Source organism: Phoenix dactylifera, chromosome 16 (genome assembly GCF_051530095.1).
Source record: "Phoenix dactylifera cultivar Ajwa chromosome 16, Ajwa_hap1_PhDact_Kaust_v1.1, whole genome shotgun sequence".
Classification (NCBI taxonomy): Eukaryota; Viridiplantae; Streptophyta; class Magnoliopsida; order Arecales; family Arecaceae; genus Phoenix; species Phoenix dactylifera.
Window position 1 is genome coordinate 15,994,612 of NC_143205.1, and position 27,805 is coordinate 16,022,416.

Below are 27,805 nucleotides of genomic sequence, written 5' to 3' on the forward strand. Positions count from 1 at the left end.
CTAGAAATCTAGTTTCTTATTGTCATTTGATGCTGTCTGTTCTTTATTTTTTACACCACATGATCTTAGATGTTGTTGCGGGCCATTTACGTGGTCTAGCACATAATAGTCTACATCCCATTATAGCGGGACTCCAGCTTGAACTTGTTTTTTGCATTATCAATAGATGCATAATTTTATTTAAACAAGAAAACTAGAGAATATTGAAAAAATTAAGTACTATAATGAAAGTCAATAAAAAATTGCAAAGGTATGAATTCAACAGTCTAGCAATTGGCATGCGTGGAATCATAACTTGCCAATTTGTAGGGCTTTATTATGGTTTTGATTTTGCATGCACAATTGATCATTGTGATCAAGGTCGGAAGAATCGGTACTAGACATTGTACCAGCTTTTCGGCGGCACGAGTCGATACGGGCCATGCCTGGCCGGTTCCAACAGAGGGCACGGTACCTTGGGAGAGAGGAAGAGAGAGAGAGAGAGAGAGAGAGAGAGAGAGAGAGAGAGAGAGAGAGAGAGAAGGGGGAGCCAGGGAGGGAGGTTGGCGGACACCAACGGAGGGCCGACGGAGGCTACGGGGAGCCGGCGGAGGCCATGGCAGGCGAGGCCCTGGCCAGTTCCCCTGTTTCGAACGAAACAAAGGTTTGAATGCGGCTTAAAAAATTTTGCGATTTTTAAGTGAAGTCGGCAAATTGCTAAATTCACTTAAAAATTTTGCTTGCCGACTTCACTTAAAAATCTCAAAAATTTTTAAGTCGCGGCCGGACCCTTGTTTCGTTTGAAACCGAGGAACCAGCTGCGGCTTCGCCTGCAGCGGCCCCCCGTGGCCCCCGTCGGCCTCCTGACCTCTCCCTCTCCCTCCCTCCCCCGCTCTCTCTCTTTCCTTCTTCTTCTTCGGCTCTGGCAATGGGTCTCGTTTCTGTTGCCGACCTTAATTGTGATACTATTTTTCTTTTCTTAAAGCAATTGAGAAAAAGAACACACATTTCGGATGCATGCTTTTAGATCTTTCCTTCTCTGTTTATCTCTTTATATTGCTTGATTAAGTGTAAGAATTGAAGGGAACTGCATATGCTCGTGGCTTGTCTAGCACAAAATAAATGCTGCTAAGTCATAAATATGATACTCCAATGAGTCTTACAGCACTCAAACAGCCCGAAGTAAATGCTTTTGTATTCTGTGAATGCATATATGTTCCAATGCTGTTTTGCCTGATATTTATGTTGTTAATTTTTGTTGGAATACAGATATGTGCTTTTCTGGTTGGTGATATTTGTCTGCAAGTTTACGTTTGCATACTATCTCCAGGCAAGTATATTCATTGTAAATTTATTCTTCATGATATCATTCATCTTACTTTTGTGTTTTAAATAAAATTTTTCATATATGTATATGTAGGACCCACAACTTGTTTTGGTGTATTTCTTAACAATATTCATCTCTGCAGATTAAACCATTGATCCAGCCAACCAATATAATTGTAGAGCTCCATGACTTGAAGTACTCGTGGCATGATCTTGTGTCAAGGGGTAAGTGTAAATATATAGAGAGTGGATGGAGTTTTCTCCTCTTGAGGGGAGACCATATTTTCTCCTATCAATCCCAAAATCAATAATAAGGCATCCAAATCAAAGATTCGCACTGCTGATGCATCAAGTGGGTGTAGAAATGAATGGTTAAAATGATGTGAGACCATGCATTACTATGATCTAAGCATTAAAATCTATTGATTTTCAGCTATACATGTTTGAATATGTGTAGATGATGATCAGCACGGCAGATTCTCAATTTAAGTGCTTTATCATGTATGTTAACATACTGGCATAATGAAAACTGTCCCTTTTTTTGTGAACATGATGCGTAGGTTAGAGACCAGCAAAATAGTGGATTTTTGTTTCTAGGCATTTTTGGTAGAGTATAGATTATGATAAATAACTTGGATCTTCAATTTTGATGTCCCATTATTGATTTTGGGATCAACGGGAGTAGATACCCTCTCCTCTCATAAGGAGCGCAGTCCATCTTTCTTATATACATACATATATACATATGTGCATGTTTTACATTTGTAATACTGGCCGCCTCTGTTGTGAATCTATAATATTTTTAAACTTTGAATACGTTTTCCAGTTAGTTATAATAGAATCTTGTTTGATCATTGCCATTAGGATTGCTTAGCATTTGTTTTGTTCTTGCACTTGTCTTAGGTACTTGTTATAAATTTTCACTATTTAAGAGCATCATTGTTGCATGCTTTGCCATTGAAAGAGGGGGTTGCTAGCGAAATTGTGCAAGTTTGCTACTATTTGTGTCCGCAGAGGAGAAGTTGATGCCATTAATTGTAAGTCTTTTTGTTTGCTTTGTGTAGGGAACAGAAATGCTTTGACCCTCCTTAGCCTGTGGGCTCCTGTCGTTGCAGTAAGTTTCCTTTTTGCTCTAACTGGATATATTATGCACTCAAGATTTTTAGAATTTAGTTGAAAGTCTGTATTTATATTGTAATCACTTGATTCCAAGGACTCGCGTCCCGATGGGATGTCCCCTGGGATATGGGGATGAGGTACCATCTCGAGTATTGGGACATGACTGTCCCACCATTGTCCCAGCATCCTGATTGGCATGTCTCGGGACATCCCCTGTCTCTTGGGACAGGACGGGATGGCCGCGCATCTCGTTCCATGAGAAAGTTGGGACAACCCCGTCGCACGGGATTTAAAACCTTACTTGATTCATGTATCTTCTTGGACATTCACCTCGAGAATGTATTTGAAGTACATATTCATATAAAATTTTTTGATTCATATATCAGGTCTACCTTCTGGACATTCTCATATGGTACACGCTATTATCTGCCCTTGTTGGTGGCCTGATGGGTGCACGTGCTCGTCTTGGGGAGGTAATTCTTATACTGTTTAAAATTAATGAAAGAAATTACAACAATCTGATGCTTCTTTGTTACTTGATGGCCTGCTATAGATAATACATGTTATGCACAGATTTGTTATGTTTAAATCATTTCTAATGTGGTCTTGTTTAATTTATGGCAGATACGGTCACTTGAAATGCTTCATAAACGGTTTGAGAGTTTTCCTGAAGCTTTTGTTAAAAATCTCGTCTCATCTGTAACAAGGTCTTCACTATCTACTTGCCTTCTTGTTGCTTAAGTTATCAGTGTATTACACCAGCTGTTCTTTAGTGGCTCATCTTCTTTTTCTTGCTATAGGATTCCCCAAGACAGGCAATTTATTCAGGTACTTATTACTCTTTGATGTAACACTGTTATTGCTGCTTCTATTTAATTGTTGTTCTCTAGGTCTCTGATATTATTCTGTCTCTTCTCTTTTCGATATGCATTGATTGTTGCCTTTTCATTTCAAGAAACCAGTCCTTTATGAAGGGAAAAATGTACGGAATCCTTTTTGTTTTGGGAAAAAAAATCTGTGTGCTTCAGGTTTATTGGTTCTTCTTCTCTAATTTAGATTAAAATAACTAGCATAGTTTAAATAATGAATAGATGATATAAAAAAACTGGTTGAATTTATTTTGTTGCTTTAGAGTCTAAACATGACCTTGGATCCTGATAATTTTAAGATTCGAATTTGTAGGATTCACTAGGCACTACCTATGTCTAGAGTCTCATGTGAAACAAGGTCTTCACTTCAGAAACTCTGAAGCTAAAGCTGGAAGTTTTGAGTTCTCCCCCGAGCCAATCTGAACTGGGCCAAATTTTGGCTATATGTGCTATCTATGACAATTTTGTGATCATTCCTTTAAATCCTGAAAATATTTTCTGTAGATGAAAGATAGATTTCTGGGTTTTAAGAAGATCTTGTAGCATAGCAACACTGTGTTCCACAACATTATCTTCCAACAAGATTTGAGTGATATAGTTTTTGGCATAGGTTTGGTTATTCTCAAACTCTAATCTCACGGGCATTTGGATAGCCTTTTGTGATAGATTGCCATCAGATCATAAAGCAATATATTATATTCTAAATATTGCTTTTGAACATTATTATTTTTAAATATACATTTTTAATTTTCATTTAATGCATAACATGTGAATAACACATCCAAATGTCCGAAACAAGATAATACTTGTTAAATTGATGCCTACTATATTTTCTCGAACTTCATGTCTTTTCTTTGTTACTCTTTTTTTCAAAGTTTAAACAATATATTATTCCTTTATTAATTTGAAATGAAACTGCGGGACCTGAAGTTGGATCACCCAAAATTGTTGAAATGGAAATTCATATGGTCTGGCTGAAAGCAGAAATGGAATCCAGTTTTCTAACCTTGCTCCTGATATTCTGTATTATATGATTCTCTGATATGAAACCGTCTGAGACAGTATTCATGTCCCATTAACTTAAAACTTGGCTATTGCATTCTTCATGTGATAATAAAAGAATCATTTTTGACAAACATGATGAAATGATGCTTTCCCATGGTGAACTCATTACCATTATTATGTGCTTTGTGGACACAAAAGGGGGAAAACGGCATATTACATCTAGTTTTCGCAAATTGATGCATTGTGTTGGATAAATGTGTGATGGAATGGGTCACTCCATTTATTATGTTTGAAATTTCATTTATGAATGGGGATTTTGAAGTCTTTGAATTAAAATAATGTTGGCTGCTTTATGAACTTGTTAATGGTCAGCATGGACATTGAGGGGGCTGTCAGATGTACTTGCTTGACTCAAATAGGTTTAGTTGACTGGCCATTGAGCTTTTTGAGTGCGAAGTGGAGTAGATTCCGTTGCCTCTTTGAATTAATCTGATTACTTTGATCCTTTTTGGTCTCCATATGCTTATCTTTTATAATTTTATTACGTATGCTGTCTATTCTATGCATAAGTTTGAGGATCATTTGAGCAGTGGTTTCTTCTGCCAATCTGGCTTGTGTTCGCCTCATTCTAGGTTACAAGTATGTGACTTAGAGAAATTTTTGGTGGTAAGTTATCATTACCACTGTTATCTTAAGTTTTAAAAGAACGGCAGATATAGTCATTTCAAGAGGCCCCTGTTATGCCATGTAAATACTTGGAAGGAATTTAGGAATGACCACTGTTTAGTTGTTATGCCTTTATAGTGGCAGTTATATAATTGGAGTAATGGTTATTGTTTCTATTTTCAAGGTTCATCTGCTTGAAATGATCTTTTAATATGCAAATTATCATATGATATCCAATTGCACAATTGGGTTATATGAAATGTGGCATTATCAATTTCTCCATTTTTTAACCATTATTTGTTGCAACGACCATTATAAGAGCCATCATCTTGTTCCCAGAAATAGTTGGTTACAGGGCTGAACTGTAGAAATAATGGCTATTTATGGGTTTAGTAGGGGTCTATTAGTTGGTTACATTGTTAAAACCCTGCATTATCCGCAGAAAAGATGGCCCAAAGCATGTTTTGGGTCACTTCATCATAATGCATGCCACGCACATTTTCAAAGACAACTTCATTAATGGTATCATTCTGTTAAGTGATTTGAGAGATTTTAGTTGTAGATATGTGGATTGATAACCCTTGAAGATATATCTAAGGTTACATATTTTGCAATATTGCTTTGTATGATTTACCAATCATTTTATTGTCAATAATTTAATTTTTCGAATGCTGTCTGTTTTTGTTTCGGAAAGAATCAGAAATTCAGAATTCATGGTTTCATTAAATCAGGGTTCTCAGGATATGAATAAGGCATATGCGGCTAAGTTCTCACCATTTTGGAATGAAATTATTAAGAGCTTGCGTGAAGAAGATTTTATTGGCAACAGGTAAACCTTTATTCTTTTTTGAGAGATAAATCTTGATTCTTTGCATATTATAATTTACACATGCTTTTTAACTGTCCTTAACATATTTTCAGTTGTCTTGATATCCATGTGATTTTTCTTCCTTGTTTGCAGGGAAATGGATTTACTTTCAATTCCAAGCAATTCTGGGAGCTTCAGATTAGTTCAATGGCCTTTGTTTCTTCTAACTAGTAAGGTCTGCTCATTGACACTTTGGACATGTTAATTCTTGTACAGGCCTGAATGGTGGAATCTCTATCTTTGCTGCTTCTAATCCTGACCTCGATTATTCTAGATCTTATTGGCAATTGACTTCGCTTTGGACTGCAAAGATACCCAGGCAGACCTGTGGAACAGAATATCAAGGGATGAATACATGGCCTATGCTGTTAGAGAATGCTATTACAGTGCAGAAAGGATTCTACACTATCTTGTTGATGATGAAGGAAGACTTTGGTATGGTTATCTCTAATATTGTTGGAAATGTTGTACTTTCTAATGTCTTATTTTTTCTTTTCTTTTTTTTTTCTTTTCTTTTTTTCCGATGAATATGATTGTATAACTTTTGAATCCTGCTCTTTATACATGTCTTTTTTGATGTCAGGGTAGAGAGGCTCTTTCGTGAGCTTAATAACAGTATTTCTGAGGGCTCTCTTGTAGTGACTATTACACTTAAAAAGCTGCCGCTGGTGGTGTCGAGGTTTACTGCCTTGACTGGACTGCTGGTAAGTCTTCAGTTACTAGATAGACCAACTCTATATATAACTGGTTACTGCTTGTCATAAAAATCTTGGATCTTTAATTTTGCTGTTTTCTCACTCCAGATCATTTAGTATTTATTCATTTAGCATCAGGTTAACAAGTTGCTTAACCTTGTTTTGCATGCCATTGGGTGGCACCGGATGATGGTATTATGTTTACTCATGTTCTTTGTTTTCAATTGCTGCAAACCATTCTGAATTGTCTTTTTCCATTTGTCTAGTTTTGTATCAAACTTCTCTGGCATAGAAGTAACATATATGTTCCCTACTCTGGGTGCTTACATTTGTTATTCTTTATCAATTTTATTTTATTTTATTTTTTTGTGTGCAATAATCTTTGTATCAGTTTAGTGTTTTGGTAGACATGTATTGAAGCCACATTGTCTGCATGCTTGCCCAAGACATATCAAGTTGTAGACTGACGCTAATGAACCCAGAAAAATATGTATTTTTTGATTGTATGTGTATATCCATAGCCATCTCTATTAGGTATGTAACTGCTGCGTCAACATCTTTGAGTTTGGGAATATGCTGTGGGGCACTTGTATCGCCATGAGACACCCATACTTATATCGATGATATTGTAATATTCGTTATTCATTGAAAGTATTGTGAATAAACATGTGGTTTTCATCCTCTAAAATATTTTTTTGTCAAATACATCTAATTCTTTTCCAAAGCGACAAATTTCGGCATAACATACTGTCGCTTTCTTGTGGTCTTCTTTATTAAATCAAAGCAATAATTTGTGCAGATAAGAAATGAGACTCCTGATCTGGCCAAAGGTGCTTCCAGAGCTATGTATGACCTATATGATGTTATTACCCATGATTTATTGACACCAAATTTAAGGTAATCAGGAATACTTGACAGACATTTATGATAAGCATATGTAAATTGAATACTTATGTTACTCTTCTTCTAGAATTTAACTAAATGTTTCCCTCCTTAGGGAGCAATTTGATACATGGAATATTTTAGCGAGAGCTCGAAATGATGGGAGGCTCTTTCATAGAATACGGTGGCCCGAAGAGCCAGAAATTGTATGAGTATTCTTAACCATCTTTGCTGATAATCCTTTGTAAGACAATCTATTGACTCTTCCCTTGTCCTTTCACAGAAGGAGCAGGTGAGGCGTTTACATCTACTTCTAACCGTCAAGGATTCTGCTGCCAATATTCCTAAAAATCTGGAAGCTAGAAGGAGATTGCAGTTCTTTACAAATTCATTATTCATGGACATGCCTTCAGCCAAACCTGTTGCTGAGATGATGCCTTTCAGGTACTTACTCGAGTACATATTAAATTTGCTTGTATGATTCAGCAACAGTTTCTAAAATATTGATGAAAATTGTTACTTTTTTGGAGAGCAGCGTTTTTACTCCATACTACAGTGAGACTGTACTCTATAGTTCTTCAGAACTGCAGGTTGAAAATGAGGATGGAATATCTATCCTTTTCTATCTACAGAAAATTTTTCCTGGTAAGCTAATTAGATAATATGTTTGGAGGCATCGATTTTTATTTGTAAAAAAGTCGGAGTGTCATTGTTCATTTGTATCCAGATCTGCTGATAACTTAATATGTTGGAAGGCATCCTGAATTGGAACAATATTTATTTAATTTCTTAATTGGCTGAACACATAAAATTAGGTACAAATTTTTGTAAATTGGCTAAACAGCATTTTAAGAACACTAGGATATTGCATGTGTGATGCGTGTGGTGTGGAGATGGATGAACACCTGAGAAAAATCAGGAGTTGCTTTATGAATTGCTGGCTTTAAATGTTTTTTCATTTGATATGTGGTTTGAGATATGATTATGCTGAGTCAACTGTTGCAACTAATTGCCACTTTTGCTTCTATTAGTTTTATTAATCTATTATTATCTTATTACTAATTAATTGTACATTACAGATGAGTGGGAAAACTTTTTACAACGAATTGGTCGTGGTGGCTCAACAGATGATGTTATCAAGGATGACTCTAGTGACATGTTGGAATTGCGATTTTGGGCATCTTATCGAGGCCAAACATTGGCGCGGACAGGTTGGCCTGCTGCTCCATGCTGCTGATGAATAATAATTGTACTTGAATGTCTGCAAAGCAACTCAAGGCCCATGATCTTTTGCTTTTAATTTACCATTATATTTATTCCTGTGAAGTGCACCATCCTCTTGCTAGGTAGATGGTTCAACAATGCTGATATATCTCAATAACAAAACCTCTTTGATATTTAGTTGCTTCCAGTGTCAGATTCTTATTTTTGCCTTGGACTGGCTTTTTGTTGACAACAAAGCAAAGTGTATAGTGGCAGTTGTTATTATAATGGGAACTGATGGATAGCAACAAGAAAATATTGGTGTCATTTGATTTTTGGGTTATACATTATTAAATATTTTATTTTTTTGAACCAACTTGGAAATTCAATTTTTCAGAATGTGAATTTCTCTGGACATACAATGAAATTGTTGAATAGTGGCCGTTGTTCCTGTTGCACCATGGCTAGGAATGCCAATGGGCACGGTCAGGGCTGGGCTGGGTTCAACCTGACCCAACATATTAAAGAATTTGAGAGCGCCTAAATTCGGCCTGGCCCAACGTTGACCTAAGAACTTGTTCAGACCAGGGCAGGCCCAGCCTAAGCCAATAGCTTTAACTAATTTCTACTTCCCTGTTCCTTTTCTTGTTCTGGTGAAGGAAGCCTGCTGGCTTGCAGCCAGAGTTTGCCAAATCAGCCTCATAAATTTTGTGGAAAGGGGATCTCAGAGAAAAGGTTGGGCTTTACAGTTTATAGGATAAAGTGGATGGCCATTTGGGAGAGTTAAAAGAAGAGGCAGGTGAGTTTTAAAGTATTTAAGATAGAGAACAGCCGGATGTGGCCTGGCGAGTTGGGAATTGTCGGAGAGTGGGACACTAGGAAATTGAGATCAGAAGGGCTGAATGCGATCTGGTCAGATCCAACAAGAGTAGAAATGTGACATGGCCTGACCCATCTATTGGACTTGCCCAATGGGCTAATCCAGCCCATTAAAATCTGTGAGTATGGTCCCTCTGAAACTACTATAACAGCTGTCATTTTAAAGGGCGGTCAGGATTCATATCCAATTTATCTCTCTTAGCTCCAAACCAACAGTTTAACTCCAGAAGCTTACTTTATTGCAATATAACTTATATATACATATTTTTGTTTAGTAATAATTTCGTTTGCTGCTCCTGCAGTGCGTGGTATGATGTACTATAGAAGGGCGCTTATGTTACAAAGCTATTTGGAGAGGAGATATCTAGGAGGTATTTTATTATTGCTGTTCCCTCTTCATTTAAGTCTTTCTTCTGGAGTCAATGACATAGATTCTGGTTTACTGTGTAATCTTTCAGGAGTTGAGGATGGCTATTCTGGGGCTGACTACATTAACACACAAGGTTTTGAATTGTCTTCTGAATCACGTGCCCAAGCAGATCTTAAATTTACATATGTTGTTTCATGCCAAATTTATGGGCAGCAGAAACAGAAAAAAGCTCCAGAGGCTGCCGACATTGCTCTTTTGATGCAGAGGTTATTAGCATCTCTCCTATTTTTGGCTCTCTCTCTCTCTCTCTACACATACATACATGCACATGCATACACAAATTCTGGTTATTATTTTTTCTGGTTGGGGGAGGTTATTAGCTATTCTGGTTTTCAGGTTTTCATGCATGCATGCATGTTATGGGTTCTATTTCATCTAATTGAAGCTCCCTAGCTCATTACCCCTTTTGTTCTGCACTACTTTCTGTCATCGTTCTGATCTGTGATGGTTGCTTTTTTGTTGGGTGAATTTTAGAAATGAGGCACTTCGAGTTGCCTTCATACATGTGGAGGAAAATGTGTCAGCTGATGGAAAGGTTACAAAAGAATTCTTTTCGAAGCTTGTTAAAGCTGATGTTCATGGAAAGGATCAGGTAAATTAGCTTGCCTCTTGGGTGATTAAACTGTAATTATTTTACTGGACATATCCTGCTCGCATTTTTTTTAAAAAAAATCTTTACTGGTATCATTCCAACTTTGTTTTGAATCATATGCCATTTATAGAATTTTTTTTCTTTCTTTGTTTTGATCAAAAACCCAGGGTAGCCTTGTTTTTTTCTTCTTTTAGTCCTTAACTACAGTGTACAGAAGCCTTTTCTTAAGATACCCTTGTTTTCTTCTCGTAATTCTTAAGAATCCAGGCTTGGCAAGGTCTCTGAGTCTTGAGTGTATCGGAAATCTGTTCAGTTCTTATCTATACTTAACCCAGGATAGCACAGTAGGAAAATCTGAGAAAATGATTTTAAAAAGAGCTGTATTATTACAAAGTATACATTCTTATTATCTACTGAATCTTTATGTGAGAGTTATGAGTAATTTTATCTTTAGATCTTTGTTAGAAACTGGTTAATCATTTTTACAGATCACAGAACTTCATCCATGTTCCCTGGTGCATTACTTTGTATGTCATTGGCTGGTTGTTCCTGACTGATGTATATGACATTATAGTGAAAAGATGATGACAGCTGTCTAGGCAAAATTTGGCTGTTACAATTTAGGTTTCAGTGAAATGGCATATAATTGATTTCAGGGAAGTATAGGTCAGTAGCAGTACACATGGTTTAAAGGAATTATCTTTTTTTTTTTTGATTATCTCCAGGATAGTTTCCTTAAAAGATTGCTCACTGTTGCTCCTTAAATTGTTTAGCAAGCCCAGTCCTGCACTTTACTGTCAAAATGCATCAGCAGGCCTTTCTAATTTCCTGTTATTTATATTCTCTTGGGAGCTGGTTATCAGCATGGAGGTAGTGGGACCACTGAAATGGTTATCTAGTATTCACATAGCTAGTCCTAAACTGATGAATTAGGTTTCTGGTTTTCATTGCCAACAAAGTATGTAAGCTTCTCCTGTGCATGTCCAGACGATGTGAAGTTTACTAGTGACCTTAAGCTAAACAGAAGGAGGGTAGTAACTTTGCCTGATGCTGGTGGGCAATTGTGGCTAATTAGCATTGTCAAGACCGAAATTTGTTCAAACATTTACAAGTAAATAACCACAAAGGATCGTTCTCATCCATGCAGTTTGTGGACACGTTGTCTAAGCATTCAGAAATGCAGTTCATAGTAAGATTTAATTGAATTTTTGTGAATGAACGTTAGCATTCAAATAGAAGCTGTTTGTTGATCGACTAGAGAGGGGCAACTGGAGGTCGGCGGGTTGGGGGGGGGGGGGGGGTGGAATCAAAATTGTGCATCCAGAGTTTGGTTGCTTGAAGCATAGGCTTTCATGGGATAAAAAACTATAACATGATGTAATTTTGGAGGGGTAGGACAAAAGGTAGAGGAAGATAAGGTTGGAAGGGGATCAAAGTGCAGAAGGAGACATAGAAAGGGAGAACAATGGGATTAAAAGAGTAGAAAGATTTTAAGGAAACAATATATTTTAATATTGAAGAAATGATGAATGAGACTGATAGAAGCAGGAAAAAGCTTTGTTGCAGAATTTACCGAGTGATGTAGGACTTAGTGGGAAGGGAGAAGAATATAGCATTTGAAGGGGTTTTGGATGTTAAAATTGTACTTGTAGATGGTTTGATTTTTTTTTTCTTGATCAGAGGCTGGCTACATTATTGGCCTGTATGCGAGGGATGCCTTGGGTTTAACCAATGATGGATGCAGGGTTAGGTTACAAGCATAACAAATAAGTGCAGGATATGATACAGAGAGTTGATGGAAGAGCAAAAGGAAGTTGGACAAGATTCAGGATTAGTCCATGGTGGTCTTGTACAATGGTTGAGCCTTACATTTGAGTACAAGAAAATGAACACAAAGAAAAACAATGATATCTCAGCCATGGCTATCGAATGGATTCGTAACGAGGATCGGCGAGGGGGCGGACACCTGCTACTCAGTGATATTTGCAAGATGGTGAGAGGTTGTGGTTCTTTTCAGGTTGTGCATGTGTTTCAGGAGGCGAACAGGGTCGCCTCCTTTGCTGCTCAACACTTGAGAGAGATTCTCTGGACATATTATAGAGCTGCCCCTCCACCCTTGCGCCACATCCTCTCTCTAGACTCTTTTGGCTATACTCACACTAGGGCTGTGAGCTGTCGTTGTACCCAAAAAAAAAAGATTAAAGTTTTTTTTTTTTTTTGCCGGGGGGGGGGGGGGGGGGTGGTGGGGCGGGGGAGGGATGACTTTGGCATACAAAGCCAACTCGAAGCGACAGACAATTCCTTGAAATCTATTTCGTTTGTTAATTTTTTAAAATTTGTTTGAAAAAAGACTGTGATCCTGTTATTAAGCTTAAAATCAATATTCAACGTGCTAGTTTCAGAGTTGTTTCATTTACTTGTAGAGGGATGCCATTTATATATTTTGATCAAAGACAGGTTTTAGCTGCAATCTGCAACATCTTTTCTTTTCTTTTTTTAATGTATTAGGAATTATGTTAGATTAAGAGTACATTAGTGCACTTCCTCTTGCTAGATGTGATTTTCAATTATTTTTTTTAAATAGGTTTTGTTTGCGTTCATATTTATGCAGGAAATATATTCAATCAAGCTTCCTGGAGATCCCAAACTTGGAGAAGGGAAGCCTGAAAACCAAAATCATGCTATAATTTTCACGCGCGGTGATGCAATCCAAACTATTGACATGAATCAGGTTGGTTTTCCTTTCTGATTTTTGTGCACAGTATCTTGCTTCATTTTTTTAGGGTGTATCAGTATTGCAATGTCAGATTATGATAGAATATTATTTACAGTTGTTAGTTTCGAGATATGTGATGAAATTGTGAAGCTGTCTTGTTGTAATAGTTGTACAATTGATCCATATGATATTATTGTTTTGGCTTCATTGCAACTTAGTACTCCATTTGTCAGCAGTTTTAACCGAGGTTCGCCATCTTGATATCAGACCCAATGCCATGTTGATACGGTATCAGTATGCTTAGTACGAGAGTTTGTTCGGCACTACCGAGACTCGGCATGCCTCCTTATCGTGTCTTGGTTTGGTACCGATACGGCACAATACGTCCGGTATAGGGTGGTATGCACTAGTATAGTGAACCTTGGTTTTACCTTTTTAAAATATTTTTATATTAAGGGAATTAGCAAAACTAACAGGCAATGTGATAAATCAGTGAAGCTAGCCACTAGGCACTCAGAAAGACTATCAAGTTGTTTGATGTCATAATCTACAAACAGTTATGGTGAAAGACTGCTACGCAAAGCAAAGAAGAGAACGACTGAAATGCCCAATAGTGATCACGTGCAAAGTTGTAGGCGATGCTGGGAGAATCCAGCAAGGTTCTTCAATATGGAGATCAAATGTTGCATTTTTTAAAAAATTCTAGGGGTCTTCCCTCCCTCCCTCCCTCCTTCCCCATGTTTTCTCCATTATGTGCATGAAATAATGTTTGTAGACCATCTTTCTGTTTGTTTGGAATTCAAAGGCTTATTCCTCCATCTTCTAACCCTTTCCATTACTTTTGTAATTTATTGTTATCATAATCTTGCATGCTTAATAAGGTAACTTTCTCTATGTTTCAATTGGTCTTCTTGGTATTTCTGTCTCTCTTTTCTGTCTACAAATATAATGAGATGTGTCACAAAATTAATATATTGCTTGGAAGTTGGAATAAAACCTTGATTTCTTTTTGCTATTGTATGATGGACTTGCCTATCGGGATTGGCTTCATTTTCTTCCATAGTTTACATTTTATTATCCTCATGTTCTCACATATAATAATTAAGTGGAGTACCATGATGTTTTCTTTTGCTTTATCCTGTTATGTTGCACTGTCTTGTGTACTGCCAAATCAATCATTTGAAATGATCATTCTTCTTAATGTCAACAATGGTGGTCTCAATGGTACAGGACAACTACCTCGAGGAGGCTATGAAAATGCGGAATCTACTTGAAGAATTCCATGGTAATCATGGTCTCCGATCTCCTACAATTCTTGGTGTGAGAGAGAATGTTTTTACTGGAAGGTTGTCCATATGTTCTTGTCAGCATTTTATCTGAAACTTATTATCTCATGTGTCATGGTTTTATGCCCTAACTATTTTTTCCTTTCTCTGCCATCTTCTTCTCAGTGTGTCATCGTTGGCTTGGTTTATGTCAAATCAGGAGACTAGCTTTGTTACCTTGGGTCAGCGAGTTTTGGCATACCCTCTCAAGTGAGTTAACTGTGCCAATCTCTTTATGTTAGGAAGTTATTTTAAATGTACTGACAGCATTTTCATGACTAGAAACTTAATCACTCTAGTGTCTCAAATTGGCAACATGCTCATATAAATGATTAAAATTGAGTTCAATCAAAATCAAACTGTTTGTTTAGTGCTTTATTAATATATTTGGCTGTTATATCTTTGTAAATGGTTTATTTTACATATTTATTAATAAATATTACCATCATAGTCAAGGCTTGTCCAATTATATGAGTTAGCTTGACATGCGTATGAATCCATGGACTTAAAACTTCATAATATATAATGTTAGAACGGAAATTTGTTGCACTTGACACTAACATGGGACAAAGACAAAAGTTAGGGCATACATGGTTTGGTCATTCAGGTTTCATGGCAATCATATTATCCCTTTCTCGATTTTAGTTTGTACTAGCTGTCTACATGTTTTCTTCTATTTGCATATTAATATTGGACAAATACATTCCATGATGGGACCATATTGTGCAAAATCTTGAACTGTGCACTATTCATTTAAAGATTTATTTCTATACCTGAATTACTACATCCTTAAGACAGAGCTCAACTATTTGTGGCACATTCCAGAAAACTAAAATTTATGTTCTACTATTAGCTGTGGGAGGCAATATATTTTTTTGGGTTTAGCCATCTACATCCATCTTCCACACCCAGACAGGAAACAAACTTATTGGACCCATACTCAAACTACCTGATTTAATAGCCTACATCCATAATTGATAGTGGACTTGGTAAGTCATGTAATATATCAGGTACTATGTAGTTATTAACTATTTATTGGGCCTTTTTAGGACCATTTAGAAGGGGGAGAAGGGGTTGAGGTGTAAGGGCAAGGATGAGATTGATGGCAGGAGTGGTTAGAGAGAGTCATAGATGGTACCTAATATTCCAATAGCCCTCTGATAAGGTGATAAACAATTAATAATAATATAATAATAATCTACATGCATAGATATATATATTTTTTGACAAATTACATGTATAGATATACAAAAGTTACTATATTATAGTAGAAATTTTGTGTTTGTAAATGTGTACACTATATCTCTAAGTTCTGCATGTTGATAAATATCATCTTTCAGATTATATATGTAATATGTGTATGTATTTAGACATGGCATTATGTTTAAGCTAGTTAGAGCATATGATTTGTAAGGCCATAATCAGCGGTTCTTAGAGACTATTTAGCATTATTAAAGGAAAATGGCATTGTAATCATGAACACTTTAGTTTTTAAGTATATAGCTTCACTGTTGTAATGTTATGTTCCATTAAAAATATGTATCGTGGAGAAAGTTATCAATAAAATAAAAGGTTTGCGAATTTGTAATAGAGCTTGAAGGTTCAGTTTTAGATCTGAACCTGAATCGAACTTGACAGGGAAAATCTCAACCTGATATCTTGACTTGATCTACTTCAAATCCGTTTAGTTTACACCATCTAACGGAGATTATATATTATTGAGATATTTTGGGTATGTCTTAGCCTGTGCTTAGGCCCAGATCAAGGTGGTTTTGGGGTTGATGTTAAGACCTGAATTTCACTGGTTTGCAAGTTTTTGGTCAGCATGCGGTATGCCTACAGATATGAGATATGGATATGGCATGATCCATATTCGCAGTTCAATAAATTTGTAAATAATAGGACACAAGATACAAGCAAACTATGAAAATACATATATTTTATATGTTACTATATCATCCGTGGAAACCTCTTTTGTAGCTTAATTCTAAATGTGTAGCTGTATATTATGATAAATCAATAAGATGCAAGCATCCCTAATTTATTCATCAAGAAAGAAACTATTCTATTTATATAAAATTTGACATTTGGCTAAAACAAATGGTTGATAATGATGTATTGACTGAGATTTAGTGAATTATTTATGCATGATGTTGGGAGGAATCATGATTGTCCATTTGTCACGTTTATAAAAGGTCATTATAGGTAGCTTCATTGTTCATCATATTGGACTGTACCGCTCGACATCAGGCGTTTGTATCATATCGGTAGCAAATAGATAACTGATAGGGGGAATGTACCTAGTATTGGTACCATGAACTGATCCATACCGACACTGTATAAGCATTGTACTAGTACAGGTACTACTGCAAACCATAGGTACCTTACTGCTGGATTGAATTAGCTAGTGAGTTATTTGGACAAGGGGAAGTTACTCATGCAGGGAACCGCCGACGACCACAAAGGATGTTTCTAGTGGGAAAAAAAACCATCCAATAATAGATAGTTATTAATGGGAAAAACTACCTTTATTAGACAATGAGATAAGAAGACTTCATTTGGATTCAATTCTCACAAGTTGCAATGGAACGATAACAATCTCTGCATATTTGGTGATTATAACAGTGTCTGCATTGAATAGGCTCTTTTAGCCTCTTATTCTCTTTAGAGTGGAGGTCTTACCTGCTCTTGAGACTATCTTGGCATATTTCAATCATTGTATGTCTGTATTCTCAAATCAATAATGTTATAAGGGTTTATAAATTCAGATTGAATGAAGTTGGCTTATTTTCTTTCTTTGATCAATTCTTGTTTTTCATTGCCTTATTCTATCATTCTTTTTTCATTTTTATCAGTCTCAAATGAGATGTTCAAGAAATCCTGGACAATCCTCAAATCAATCTGAATCATGGCTGACTATTAGAGAAAATTGAAAATGTGACAAAGACATCCACAACAAATTGTTTAAAGATATAAAAAATATTTTAGATTATTTGGATCCATATCATAGTTTTTGATATATTTTTACGACCAGCTGCCAAATTGATGTCAACCTTCCATGTTTCTCATTGGGGCTTGGGACCAACTACATCAGTGTTAAAAAAGAGAGAAGCAATTGGCATTGGCCAAACTCGAACTGCAGATAATCAGTGGTTAGATTGACATGATACCAACCACACCGATGTGTTAGATTGGCATATTAGCCAGCACCAAACAGTTAGGAAAAAGCTATTGTGATTATGGTTAATGCAAGGTTTTAAATACTTGTAGTGAATCCATTACATTTTTTCCGTCGAAACAATATTAATACAGTATCAGTATTGATGGGTACATACTAAAATCGACATTATAAAAAAACATTAAAAAAAATAAGTGTTGTCGACTAGTATGATCAGTAAAGTATTTATTGGATATTGCCATGACATGTAATTGGAGTACTTTTGTATCCTATTTTGATACAAACCCAAGATTCCTAGGTGGGTTCCGGTAAAGCTAGCTAGCAATTAGCTCTATTATTAGCCATTCTTGGAAGGATTGACATGGGGCTCTCTAATTATGATGAGTATTTGCAATTTGTCCAGGAAGTCAGTATTTTAGGTTTCTAGTAGTGATTAACTGAACTTGTTAACAACCTTTCTAGATAGAAAAGATCTAATTGGTTCCCTAGGTTGAAAAACAATCTTCCTTTTCTATTTTGATCAACAAGACAATTGTTTTTGCAATAGATGGGGTGCAAAGGTTCGTCGAATCAGTATGGGTATACACCATGCCGCGCTGGAGCGTATCGAAACATGGAGAGGTCGGGGGAGAGGGAAGGAGAGAGGGAGAGTGAGAGAGAGCCCACCGAATGAGGGCTTTGACGGGGACAGAGAGGGAGGGAGCGAGAGTCGGGGGAGTGCGACCACCTTGTCAGCGGTGGCTCGAGAGTTGTCAGCAAAGCTAGGGCACGATCTGAGCGTCTCGGAACATTGAAGACATTTGAGGAGGGGGGGAGGGCGAGGGTAGAATATAGGTCAAATCGATCTGCATAGCTGAGCCGTTTTGGCATACGTAAAGCCTCTGAAGCAAAGTTCGCCGAATCGGTATCGAAGGTCATACAGGTTGGCGACTTGTTTGGCATGGTACAGGTCCATACCATGCTGTTCCAAGGTGTACTAAAATAGGGAGAGTCGGATTGGGAGGAGAGAGAGGAAGAGAGAATTGGAAGGGAGGGGGAGGGAGGCAGGAGGGAGAGAGAGACCGAGAGAGAGGGCTCAAAATCCCTTGGTGTCATGGCCCGGGGGGGGGGGGGGGGTAAAGGAGAGGGAGGGAGGGGGAGGGAGAGGAAGGGGGAGGGCCAAGGGAAACCCTAGCCCTAACCCTAGCGGGGGAGCTCAAGAGAGAGAGGGAGGGGGCTTTTTATCGAGTTGGGGTGGCGGCGGCCGTGGCCGCGCCGGGGGGGGGGGGAGGGTTGCAGGGTAAATCAAACGCTGGAGCCATTTCAGCCTATTTACCGAGCCAACAGGGTGAACCGTCCCGTTTCACCATCAGTTTGTTCAGTAGACCTTGAATGTGATGGTTCGGGGCGATACAGGCAACCATTTTCTGAATTTTGTTCTTTTCTTCATTCATCCTTCTTTGTTAAAATTACGATTGGTGGTAATCAATTTTTGATAATCAAATTATCAGATCGTGTTTATCTTTAGATTCTAAGTAGTTTTAGAAAATTGATGCTTGCTTTAAGTGGAAATAAATAAGAAGAATTAATTGTTTATTTGGTCAGTGAGTCAATCAGTATATTCTTGCGTATGTTCTATGTTTGTGCATTCAGACTTTTGTTCTTCCTTAACTTGTTAGTCAAGGTATGCCTAAACATGATGATGTCAGATCAGACTATTTTTAGGCTTCTTAGTCATATTCAGTTTGTAGCCTAGTGATTTCTGCATGTTGTCCCTTGTAGCCTGCTTGTACATAAATTGATTATGTCAATATGATCTTTAATCTGCTCATTTGCTCCCGTTCATGTGTTTTTGGTTCTTTGTTTTCTCATATATCTGAATTGCAGCACTTTGTCTTGGGATCTATTCCTTTTCTGGGCTTCAATTACTCTTTCATAACTGGTTTGCAACAATGTTTGACAATCACTATGAACACAGTGATGAATAATTATTATTGGAATAACAAACATTTTCAATCTCTACTTGCTTGAGAATTTTCTACTTTTGCTTTTCTAGTTTTGGACATTAACCTTTTTTGTTTATCTGTCTTTTTTTATGTTGTAGCACTAAATCAAGCTTGTCGTTGTATTTTCTGCTTAAGGAATAATGCATGATCTCACCCCTTTCCAGGGTTCGTATGCATTATGGTCATCCAGATGTTTTTGATAGGATATTCCATATAACAAGAGGTGGCTTAAGCAAAGCATCCCGTGTCATCAATATTAGTGAAGATATATATGCAGGTACATGTGAAAGAGATTGACAACAGATATCTCCTTTTTTCCAAGGAAACTTGCTGCTTTTGCCTGAGGGTTTTGATGACAATATTGATGCTTCAAATGAAGTGAAATATTTTAACTGCATGTTTGTCACATTGATTTTATCTGCTTTTGTTGGTTCTTGGAAGACTAGTCCTTTCCACTGATGTTAATGTTTTAAACGAAGTGAGGTTTTTAAATTGGATGGTTTGCCACACCAATTTTATCTGCTTTTGTTAGTTCATAGAACTAAGCCTTTTCACATGAATTCATTTTTATCTGTGGGTGGTGGGTGACTCATGACTATTGTAAGTCAGATGGAAGTTGCCTGGTATTGTTCTTCAATTATCTGTTTTGTGGCGCTAAATGATGCGGTTTCTACTTTCTTTGAAAACTTGTACCAGCACCCTTTCCTTTATATGCCTAGTAATCCGATTCTCATAGACCCACATTAATCTAACTTAGAACTTAGAAAAATATATGATAATTTGCTATTTATTTTGTGCTGAATAAGATCTTATTTTCTATTGCTTTCATTTTGTAGCAATTCGAAATTCGCCATCCAATAAGCAAGTAATTTATCACAAGAAGAATTCAATTCCTCTTCATGTGAACTACTTATTTTCAAAAAATAAAAGCAAGCAGGTCATAGTGTGTCACTTTTCCATGGCCTTGTCCCTTTGCAATTTTGCACCATCTATTACACAACTTGCTAAGGTATCCCATCTATACAGTCTTTATCTGTCTTATTTCAGTGGCAGTAAATTGTGTGCTGAAGCTTAAGATTGATGTCTTGCAGTGAAATGAAGAATGTTCCAAAGTTGTGTTCAAACAAATCTTTGCTAATATATATATTAGACCAACCCAGCCTTCATTGGTGCCATGATTTTACAGTTACAGCATCTTAATATTCTTCATGGATGAGGCAAAGACTAAATTAAGTCATTCATATCTTGTATTGATTGAGCAACTCAACACTTAATTTGCCAAGTTCTTTGCTTAAGTTCATGTTTTGAGGTTCATCAAAAAAGTTCATGTTTGGAGCTCTGATCAATCCTCTTCATAGAAGGAATTTCAAAATGTACTGGTCATCACCTTTGTGAATTTGGTGCCATATAGCGGAAGACATGATTCAAACAGTTGAATCAGTATTATTCCATGTGTAAGATTCAGCTTCAGGAGAAGAAGAAGAGTGACCTTAGATTGTTAGCAGAAATATAGTTACTTGAATCAGTAGTATGCTCAGTTTCAGGTGCATGGAAGTAGATATCTTGAAAGAAAAAAGAGAGTAAGGAAGAACTTGAAGTGTTTGCTCGTGCATGTTTCTGGAGAAATTTTTAGAGTGGGTTCAGTTTCTTAGGCAGAAGTTTTCAGTTGCATGATATTTTTATCAATTTATCAAGTCACTTACCAAGAGCAAATCAAATTATAAGCTTCTGTCAAAATGTCACACAGAATACTAAGTATTGTAAAATGAGAATATTGGCCCCTAAATCTTCATTCTTCCACATATTTTGAGCCTCGTTACACAAGTTTTAGTGGAAAGTAGGTGTCTAGAGTTAGTAGCATGTGAAACAGATCAAGATATGGGATTGAGAGGTGATGATATAACTGGTGAAATAGATGATGATGTTAGGTTTCTACTTCACATGTTTAATTTCAGACATTGTGGACCATTGATGCATAATTGATAATAATGGCTAGAAAAGAGTTTATGACATGCATGCATATGGAAGCTATGGAAGGACAAAGATGCTAGAAACACACAGATTACATGGTGTTGCACTTTAATTACATCATATTATAAAGCCAATCTATAAGCACTTAGGACTTCGAAATAGAATTTTCTTCTTATGAGCAAGACAACACAGGACACATTATTGACAATTTAAATTAATTTAATCCATGTCTAGATTCATAGAAGTAAGAACAAACTAAAACAAGGTTAAGATGATTAGCATCTGATATCAAGTCTATAGAACTGAATGGGTTATGTCAGTTCTTACATTCTTCCCTCCCTTTTCAATGTGAAGATCGATAATGTAGTAGCGTTTGCCACAAAGGTAGCTCGTCCATAACGACGGGAAAAAAAGAGAGAGAGAGCATAATGTTAATTGGTTGTTGAGTGGCTTGGATGCTAGCTCTGCAAGGTTTGCGGGGATGATACTTTAAGGATTCATGACCATTAATGTGTGGTTTCCTCTAGAGAAGTAACCAAAGTAGCTGATTGTTGAAATTGATGAGGATGTGATGTTGCTGACAATATTACCGCTTAGATTGCAGTGAGGAAAACTAAATGAAAGTCAGTAGTCATGTATGCTATGCAGGTTGATAGAGGAAACAACATAAATATTGTTAGAAACATGGTCCAAGCATAATATGAAGCATCTAGCTTTTATGCTGATGATTGATGAAATATGGGTGATATTGGCAATTTAGATTTGAAAATTGATATCACTGGTGGTACCTACTAGTAAGGAGATAGGCTTGCTAATAAAAAGCAGACTAGTTAGGTGATGGTTGTCTAGATAAATTATCTGCATTATTGATTTGCAATTAAGTTAGTAAACATTAGCATCATGCTAAATGTACAAGATTCCTAGGATTTACTAGTGCTACTTGGATTTGTACATGCATCCAAGCCAAATATGTCAAAATATGTTCTAAGTTAAAGTATTTGCACGTAGTTTGATCATTACTAATTCATGATGTTGGAAATATATTTTTCAATTTAATGAATTCTTACAAATAAGGTTTGTGAAATTTTGAAGAACTCTTAGAAGCATACAATTAACAGCCAAGAAGAAAAAGATAATCGTATATCAGTTTTCTAATAAATCTTTTTGTAATTTACAGCTTAAATTTATGTTGTACAAGTCCTCGAAATTTCTTCTTCTTATATTGTTGGTTGGTCTGCCAAACTGTTAGAGTCTGATCCATTGGTCCATTCGCGTGCTAAAGTGATTAATGGAGGTAAGCCTGGTGCATGCCAAGCATGGCTAAAAGGTACCTTTTGTAAATATCTGTTTAAATTCTTGCTGTAAGAAGCCAATGCACAAACAGTTGTAGCTGGTCGTGTGGTTATGAGGATGCACGGTAAAAGGCTGGAAGTTGGTGTACAATCTTCTACACTGTGCAAAGCTGTGATGTAAGCAAGTTCGTTAAGATGAACTGAGATCAAATTACCAATAGAAGATTCCATCTAGAAGACAGGTTGAGTGATGAAGTATAATCTGAAATTGAATCTAGAGGCAGATTGACAAACTCAAGATGATAGACTGATAGTAAGATATGCTGATAAAACCAATCAAATGCTGATGATGCGGTGAGGGTCTTGATTTGAAATGGATAGAGAAACTCATGGAAGAAGGTTCAACCCCAGTCAGAGTATATCGGTCAAAGGATAAAGGGTGACTTCGAATCTAATGGAAGAGATGCTGAACTACCCTTTTAAATGGCTGTCTTGGGGTAAAAGATAAATACTAGGTTTGCAAAGTGTAAACTGGAAATACAGGCAATATTGACACAAAAGGGAATGTGTCAATCTAAAGAAGCCTGAATAATTGAAGCTCAAAGAAGCTTATAATGATACAATCTGGCTAATAATTAGCAAGAAGATGGGATTTGCTTAAAAGAGGTGTGGATTTGTGTAGAAGAGGTGTGGATTTTTAGAAAATCTTAAACTAGAGAAGTTTGGGGATATGTCAATCTGCTAGGAATCACATCGACCTTGTACAGAGTCAAGGGAATATGATGAATTACCAAGCTTGGCAGAGTTTTTCTTTGTTTTTTATTGACCTTTTCATTGTTTTAAAGTTTACATGAAGCTTGGAATATGTTGATAACCAAGGATTAAGGTGCCATCTGTGCTGGATGGCATCTAGCGAGATGTACTATGCCAGTTCCTTATCTGAAGGCAGCAATGTTGCTTGCCTATTCATGTATCCTGGTACTTGCTAAGCATTGGCATAGCAAGTACCATTTTAGTGCCAGCCCAGCTCATGGTACTCCAATCCTTGTTGATATCAAGTAGATTTGATTCAGTGAAGTATTAAGAAATTCAACTTGCATTTATGTTTTTGCTTTCTTTATCTTGCAAATTAATTAAAAGCTTGCATGAGAAAGGTTGAAAGATTGACATCAAATTCATAAATGAGGAACACTTTAGATTAAGCTAAATCTGTTGATACTTTCTTTGAATTTGATGGGGTAAACCTGGAATGAAATGTATGAACACAGCATATTGTTTTAGAGACTAACAAATGTATAGTGAGTGAAACTTCCAATGGTGCGACCAGCAGTGAATAAGTCATATGTGTAATTATACTATTGATTTGCCATTTATAGGAGAATTTTTTTCTGGCATTTCTCTGACTTTCGCAGCTAATGTAGAGAGAAATTCCAGCTAGTTCATGCAACCTTTTGATCAATACCCCTTGGTTGATGAGATCAAGCAATTTCTTTACCGCTCAGTTTATTTTGCTTTATCTGACAGTGGTTTCCTACAGTATTTTGTGCTTGTATTATGATATAATGTGCTTATGTAAGGAAGAGCCTTAAGTAGATACAGGTAAAGACATGGAATTTACTTTGATTTGGTATTTTGGAATCTGTAACGAAAGTATAACACGTTTGATTTACGACATTTGGATCCATATATAACTGTCAGAATTTATTGAACTTAGTTATTTGATGTAACCTGCAGGATTCAATTCTACGCTGAGGCAGGGAAACGTCACACACCATGAATATATTCAGGTTGTGCCCATTGAGACATTCTCTTACATCACAATTTTGAAGAATGCTGCTACATTTTGTTTAACTTTGCTTTCTCACAGGTTGGAAAAGGTAGAGATGTTGGTCTAAACCAAATTGCTCTGTTTGAGGGTAAAGTGGCTGGTGGAAATGGGGAGCAAGTCTTGAGTAGAGATGTTTACCGGCTTGGGCAGCTCTTTGACTTCTTTAGAATGTTATCTTTCTACATCAGCAGTGTTGGTTACTATGTGTGCACAATGGTTTGCCCTCCAATCCCCCTTCTCTCCCTCTCTCTCATTGTTTGCTTATCAGTGTCTCTGTGTATCAGATTCAATTTTCAGGTTTGTGCTGTCGCTAAATCATGAGAGTTGTTGATGCAGATGACTGTTCTTACTATATACATTTTTCTATATGGAAGGGTTTACCTGGTAAGCTCACAGATAGGTGTTTTTTCTCACTGCAATCACATGATGTGCAAAAAGAAACTAAGTTGATGTCTTCAATACTTTGTCAGATTTGACAAGTACATAAATAATTTGATGTTGCTGATTTTCTTACATTGCACTGTTACTTCATATGTAAATACCCTTCTGATGCTTTATTTCAAAATTCAGGCACTATCTGGACTTGATTCTGCAATATCACATCAGGCTAAGATGCTGGGAAATACTGCACTGGATGCTGCATTGAATGCTCAGTTCTTGGTTCAGATTGGTATTTTTACTGCAGTACCAATGATAATGGGTTTCATATTGGAACAGGGTTTATTACAGGTTTGTGTGTCAATTACCATTACAATCTTCATTAGTGGCTTATCCTCTCCTTGAATTATTTTTGTTATGAATCTGGCTAGTTTAGACATTGCTTTAAAATATTATCCTGGCTCCATTTAAAATCCTATATTTTGTGTCCTCTTGTATGATGTCTGTCATAAATAAATTGTTTATTGCTGTAACTTTTGGGACAGCTTTATGTATGGGCAAAGGTTATACATGTAAATGATTTTTGGTTCTAGGCACATTAGAGGAACAAGATAATGTTAAGTAGTTTGGATCTCCATGGTGGATCTCCCATCTTTCTATTTGACTTGACTAGATTTGGCCTCAAAATCAGACCTTACGATAGCGCCCCCCACCTTCTCATATATATGTATGTGCGTGTTTGTGTGTATCCTCTCAAACATGTGAAAATATTGTTTTACATTAATAACATAACCTTATGCACTTCATAGATTTTAAGGACTAAGAAGATGCCTAATAAATGGAGGAAGAGCACTGTAGTACTGATTTATAAGAACAAAGGTAATATGCAAAATTATTTTAACTATCTTAGTATTAAACTCATAAGCCATATTATGAAGCTTCAAAAGAGAGGTGATTGAGCATAGATTGAGTTGTCACAAAAATATTAGAGAATCAATTAGGTTTTATAGCAGTAAGGTCAACTATGGAAGCTATTTTTCTCCTTCGAAGGTCAATAGAGAATTACAGAGAAAAGATTGTCATAGCGTTTTCATTAATTTACAAAAAGCAAATGGTAAAGTCCTTTGAGAAGTCTTATAGTGGGTGTTAGAAAATAAAGGAATTTTGGTTAGTTATATCAATATGATTAAGGACATATATAATGGAGCAGTTACTAGTGCAAGAACGACTGGTGGTAATACAAGTGAGTTTCCAATCATATAGATTTATACCAAGGATCTGCCCTTAGTACTTACCTTTTTGCTCTAGTTATGGTTGAACTTACTAGACATATTTGGGATGATATTCCTTAATGTATGTTATTTGCAGATGATGTAGTCTTAGTGGATGAACTAAGTTTAGAGTTAATCAAAAGTTGGAATTATGGAGGAGTGCATTAGAATCAAAGGATTTCAGGTTAAGCAAGACTATGATGGAAAATATATAATTTTAATAAACTTAAAAATAGCGATGAAGGTTGAGTGAAAATTGAGGATCTTGATAAGAGTGATCATTTTTGCTATTTAGTATCGATTATTTTATAAGGACAGGGAGATTGAAGAGGTTGTTATCCATATGATTAAATCAGGATGGATAAAATGGCGAAGTACAATTGGGATTTATATGATCGAAGGATACTTGCCAAGTTGAAGGAAAAATATTATAGAATAGCCATACGACTAGCTATGCTTTATGATACAAAATGTTGGGCAATTAGAAAACATGTATGCAAGATGAGCATGAGCGAAATGAGAATGTTGAAATAGATGCATGGTAATGTAAGAAAGAATAAGAAATGAAGTCATTAGTAAAAAAGTAGAGGTCCACCAATTGAAGATAAATTGAGAGAAGGATAACTTAGATATTTTGGACATGTACAACATAGACGGAGAGATGCACCAATACAAAAGAGTGATTTAATACATGTAGAAGGATTGGGAAGTAAAGGTAGACCGAAAATCACATGGAATGGAGAAAGGAAGGGGCTTGATATTGCTTCATTGGTCAAAAAGTGTGGCCCTAAATAGAGGCGGAATGTAGGAAAAGGATTCGTTTAGCCAACCCTAACTTGTTTGGGACTGAGACTTAGTTGATTTGAGTTTATGCACTTCATGAGTCTCTCTCTCTCTCTCTCTCTCTCTCTCCGTCCAAAATGTCTCATCAATTATTGCTAGCATGCAATGCTTTACTGTTGTTGTTGAGTTTCTTTTGATCAATTTCATTGGCATTGCTTGCAGGCTGTTTTTAGTTTTATTACTATGCAGCTTCAGTTGTGCTCAGTGTTTTTCACATTTTCACTTGGAACTAGAACACACTACTTTGGCAGAACAATCCTTCATGGAGGTGCTAAGGTTTGTTGTTTTGACTGATGAAACATGTACTGAAAGTTGTTTCTTGTGTAGTCATTGTATAACATTGCTGATATACTTACAGTACAAGGCAACTGGAAGAGGTTTTGTTGTTCGTCATATCAAGTTTGCTGAAAATTATAGAATTTACTCGCGAAGTCATTTTGTTAAGGCGTAAGTCTTGTTATCATTCAGGCTACTATGCTTTATGTTATACTAAGAACAATTTTTG

General features: G+C 36.5%; 1 protein-coding gene across 3 annotated transcripts in view; it reads left to right on the plus strand.

Moving 5' to 3' along the window:
• Positions 1-27,805, plus strand: part of GSL8 (glucan synthase-like 8) — a 61,700-nt gene that overhangs the window by 25,969 nt on the left and 7,926 nt on the right. For 2 of the 3 annotated variants that reach the window (XM_026804395.4, XM_088712570.2), the window contains 27 exons: positions 1,249-1,309; positions 1,449-1,530; positions 2,370-2,419; positions 2,811-2,897; positions 3,049-3,131; positions 3,225-3,252; positions 5,696-5,793; positions 5,926-6,007; positions 6,107-6,267; positions 6,416-6,536; positions 7,327-7,424; positions 7,525-7,615; positions 7,693-7,853; positions 7,945-8,054; positions 8,489-8,620; positions 9,794-10,127; positions 10,396-10,513; positions 13,125-13,244; positions 14,460-14,575; positions 14,681-14,764; positions 19,882-19,994; positions 24,715-24,767; positions 24,848-25,024; positions 25,145-25,192; positions 25,379-25,537; positions 27,463-27,576; positions 27,659-27,747. In XM_026804395.4, coding sequence (XP_026660196.3) covers positions 1,249-1,309; positions 1,449-1,530; positions 2,370-2,419; positions 2,811-2,897; positions 3,049-3,131; positions 3,225-3,252; positions 5,696-5,793; positions 5,926-6,007; positions 6,107-6,267; positions 6,416-6,536; positions 7,327-7,424; positions 7,525-7,615; positions 7,693-7,853; positions 7,945-8,054; positions 8,489-8,620; positions 9,794-10,127; positions 10,396-10,513; positions 13,125-13,244; positions 14,460-14,575; positions 14,681-14,764; positions 19,882-19,994; positions 24,715-24,767; positions 24,848-25,024; positions 25,145-25,192; positions 25,379-25,537; positions 27,463-27,576; positions 27,659-27,747 — 2,970 coding nt within the window. The remainder of the gene's footprint in view (positions 1-1,248; positions 1,310-1,448; positions 1,531-2,369; positions 2,420-2,810; positions 2,898-3,048; positions 3,132-3,224; positions 3,253-5,695; positions 5,794-5,925; positions 6,008-6,106; positions 6,268-6,415; positions 6,537-7,326; positions 7,425-7,524; positions 7,616-7,692; positions 7,854-7,944; positions 8,055-8,488; positions 8,621-9,793; positions 10,128-10,395; positions 10,514-13,124; positions 13,245-14,459; positions 14,576-14,680; positions 14,765-19,881; positions 19,995-24,714; positions 24,768-24,847; positions 25,025-25,144; positions 25,193-25,378; positions 25,538-27,462; positions 27,577-27,658; positions 27,748-27,805) is intronic. The other variant, XM_008790448.6, reaches the window with a different exon arrangement.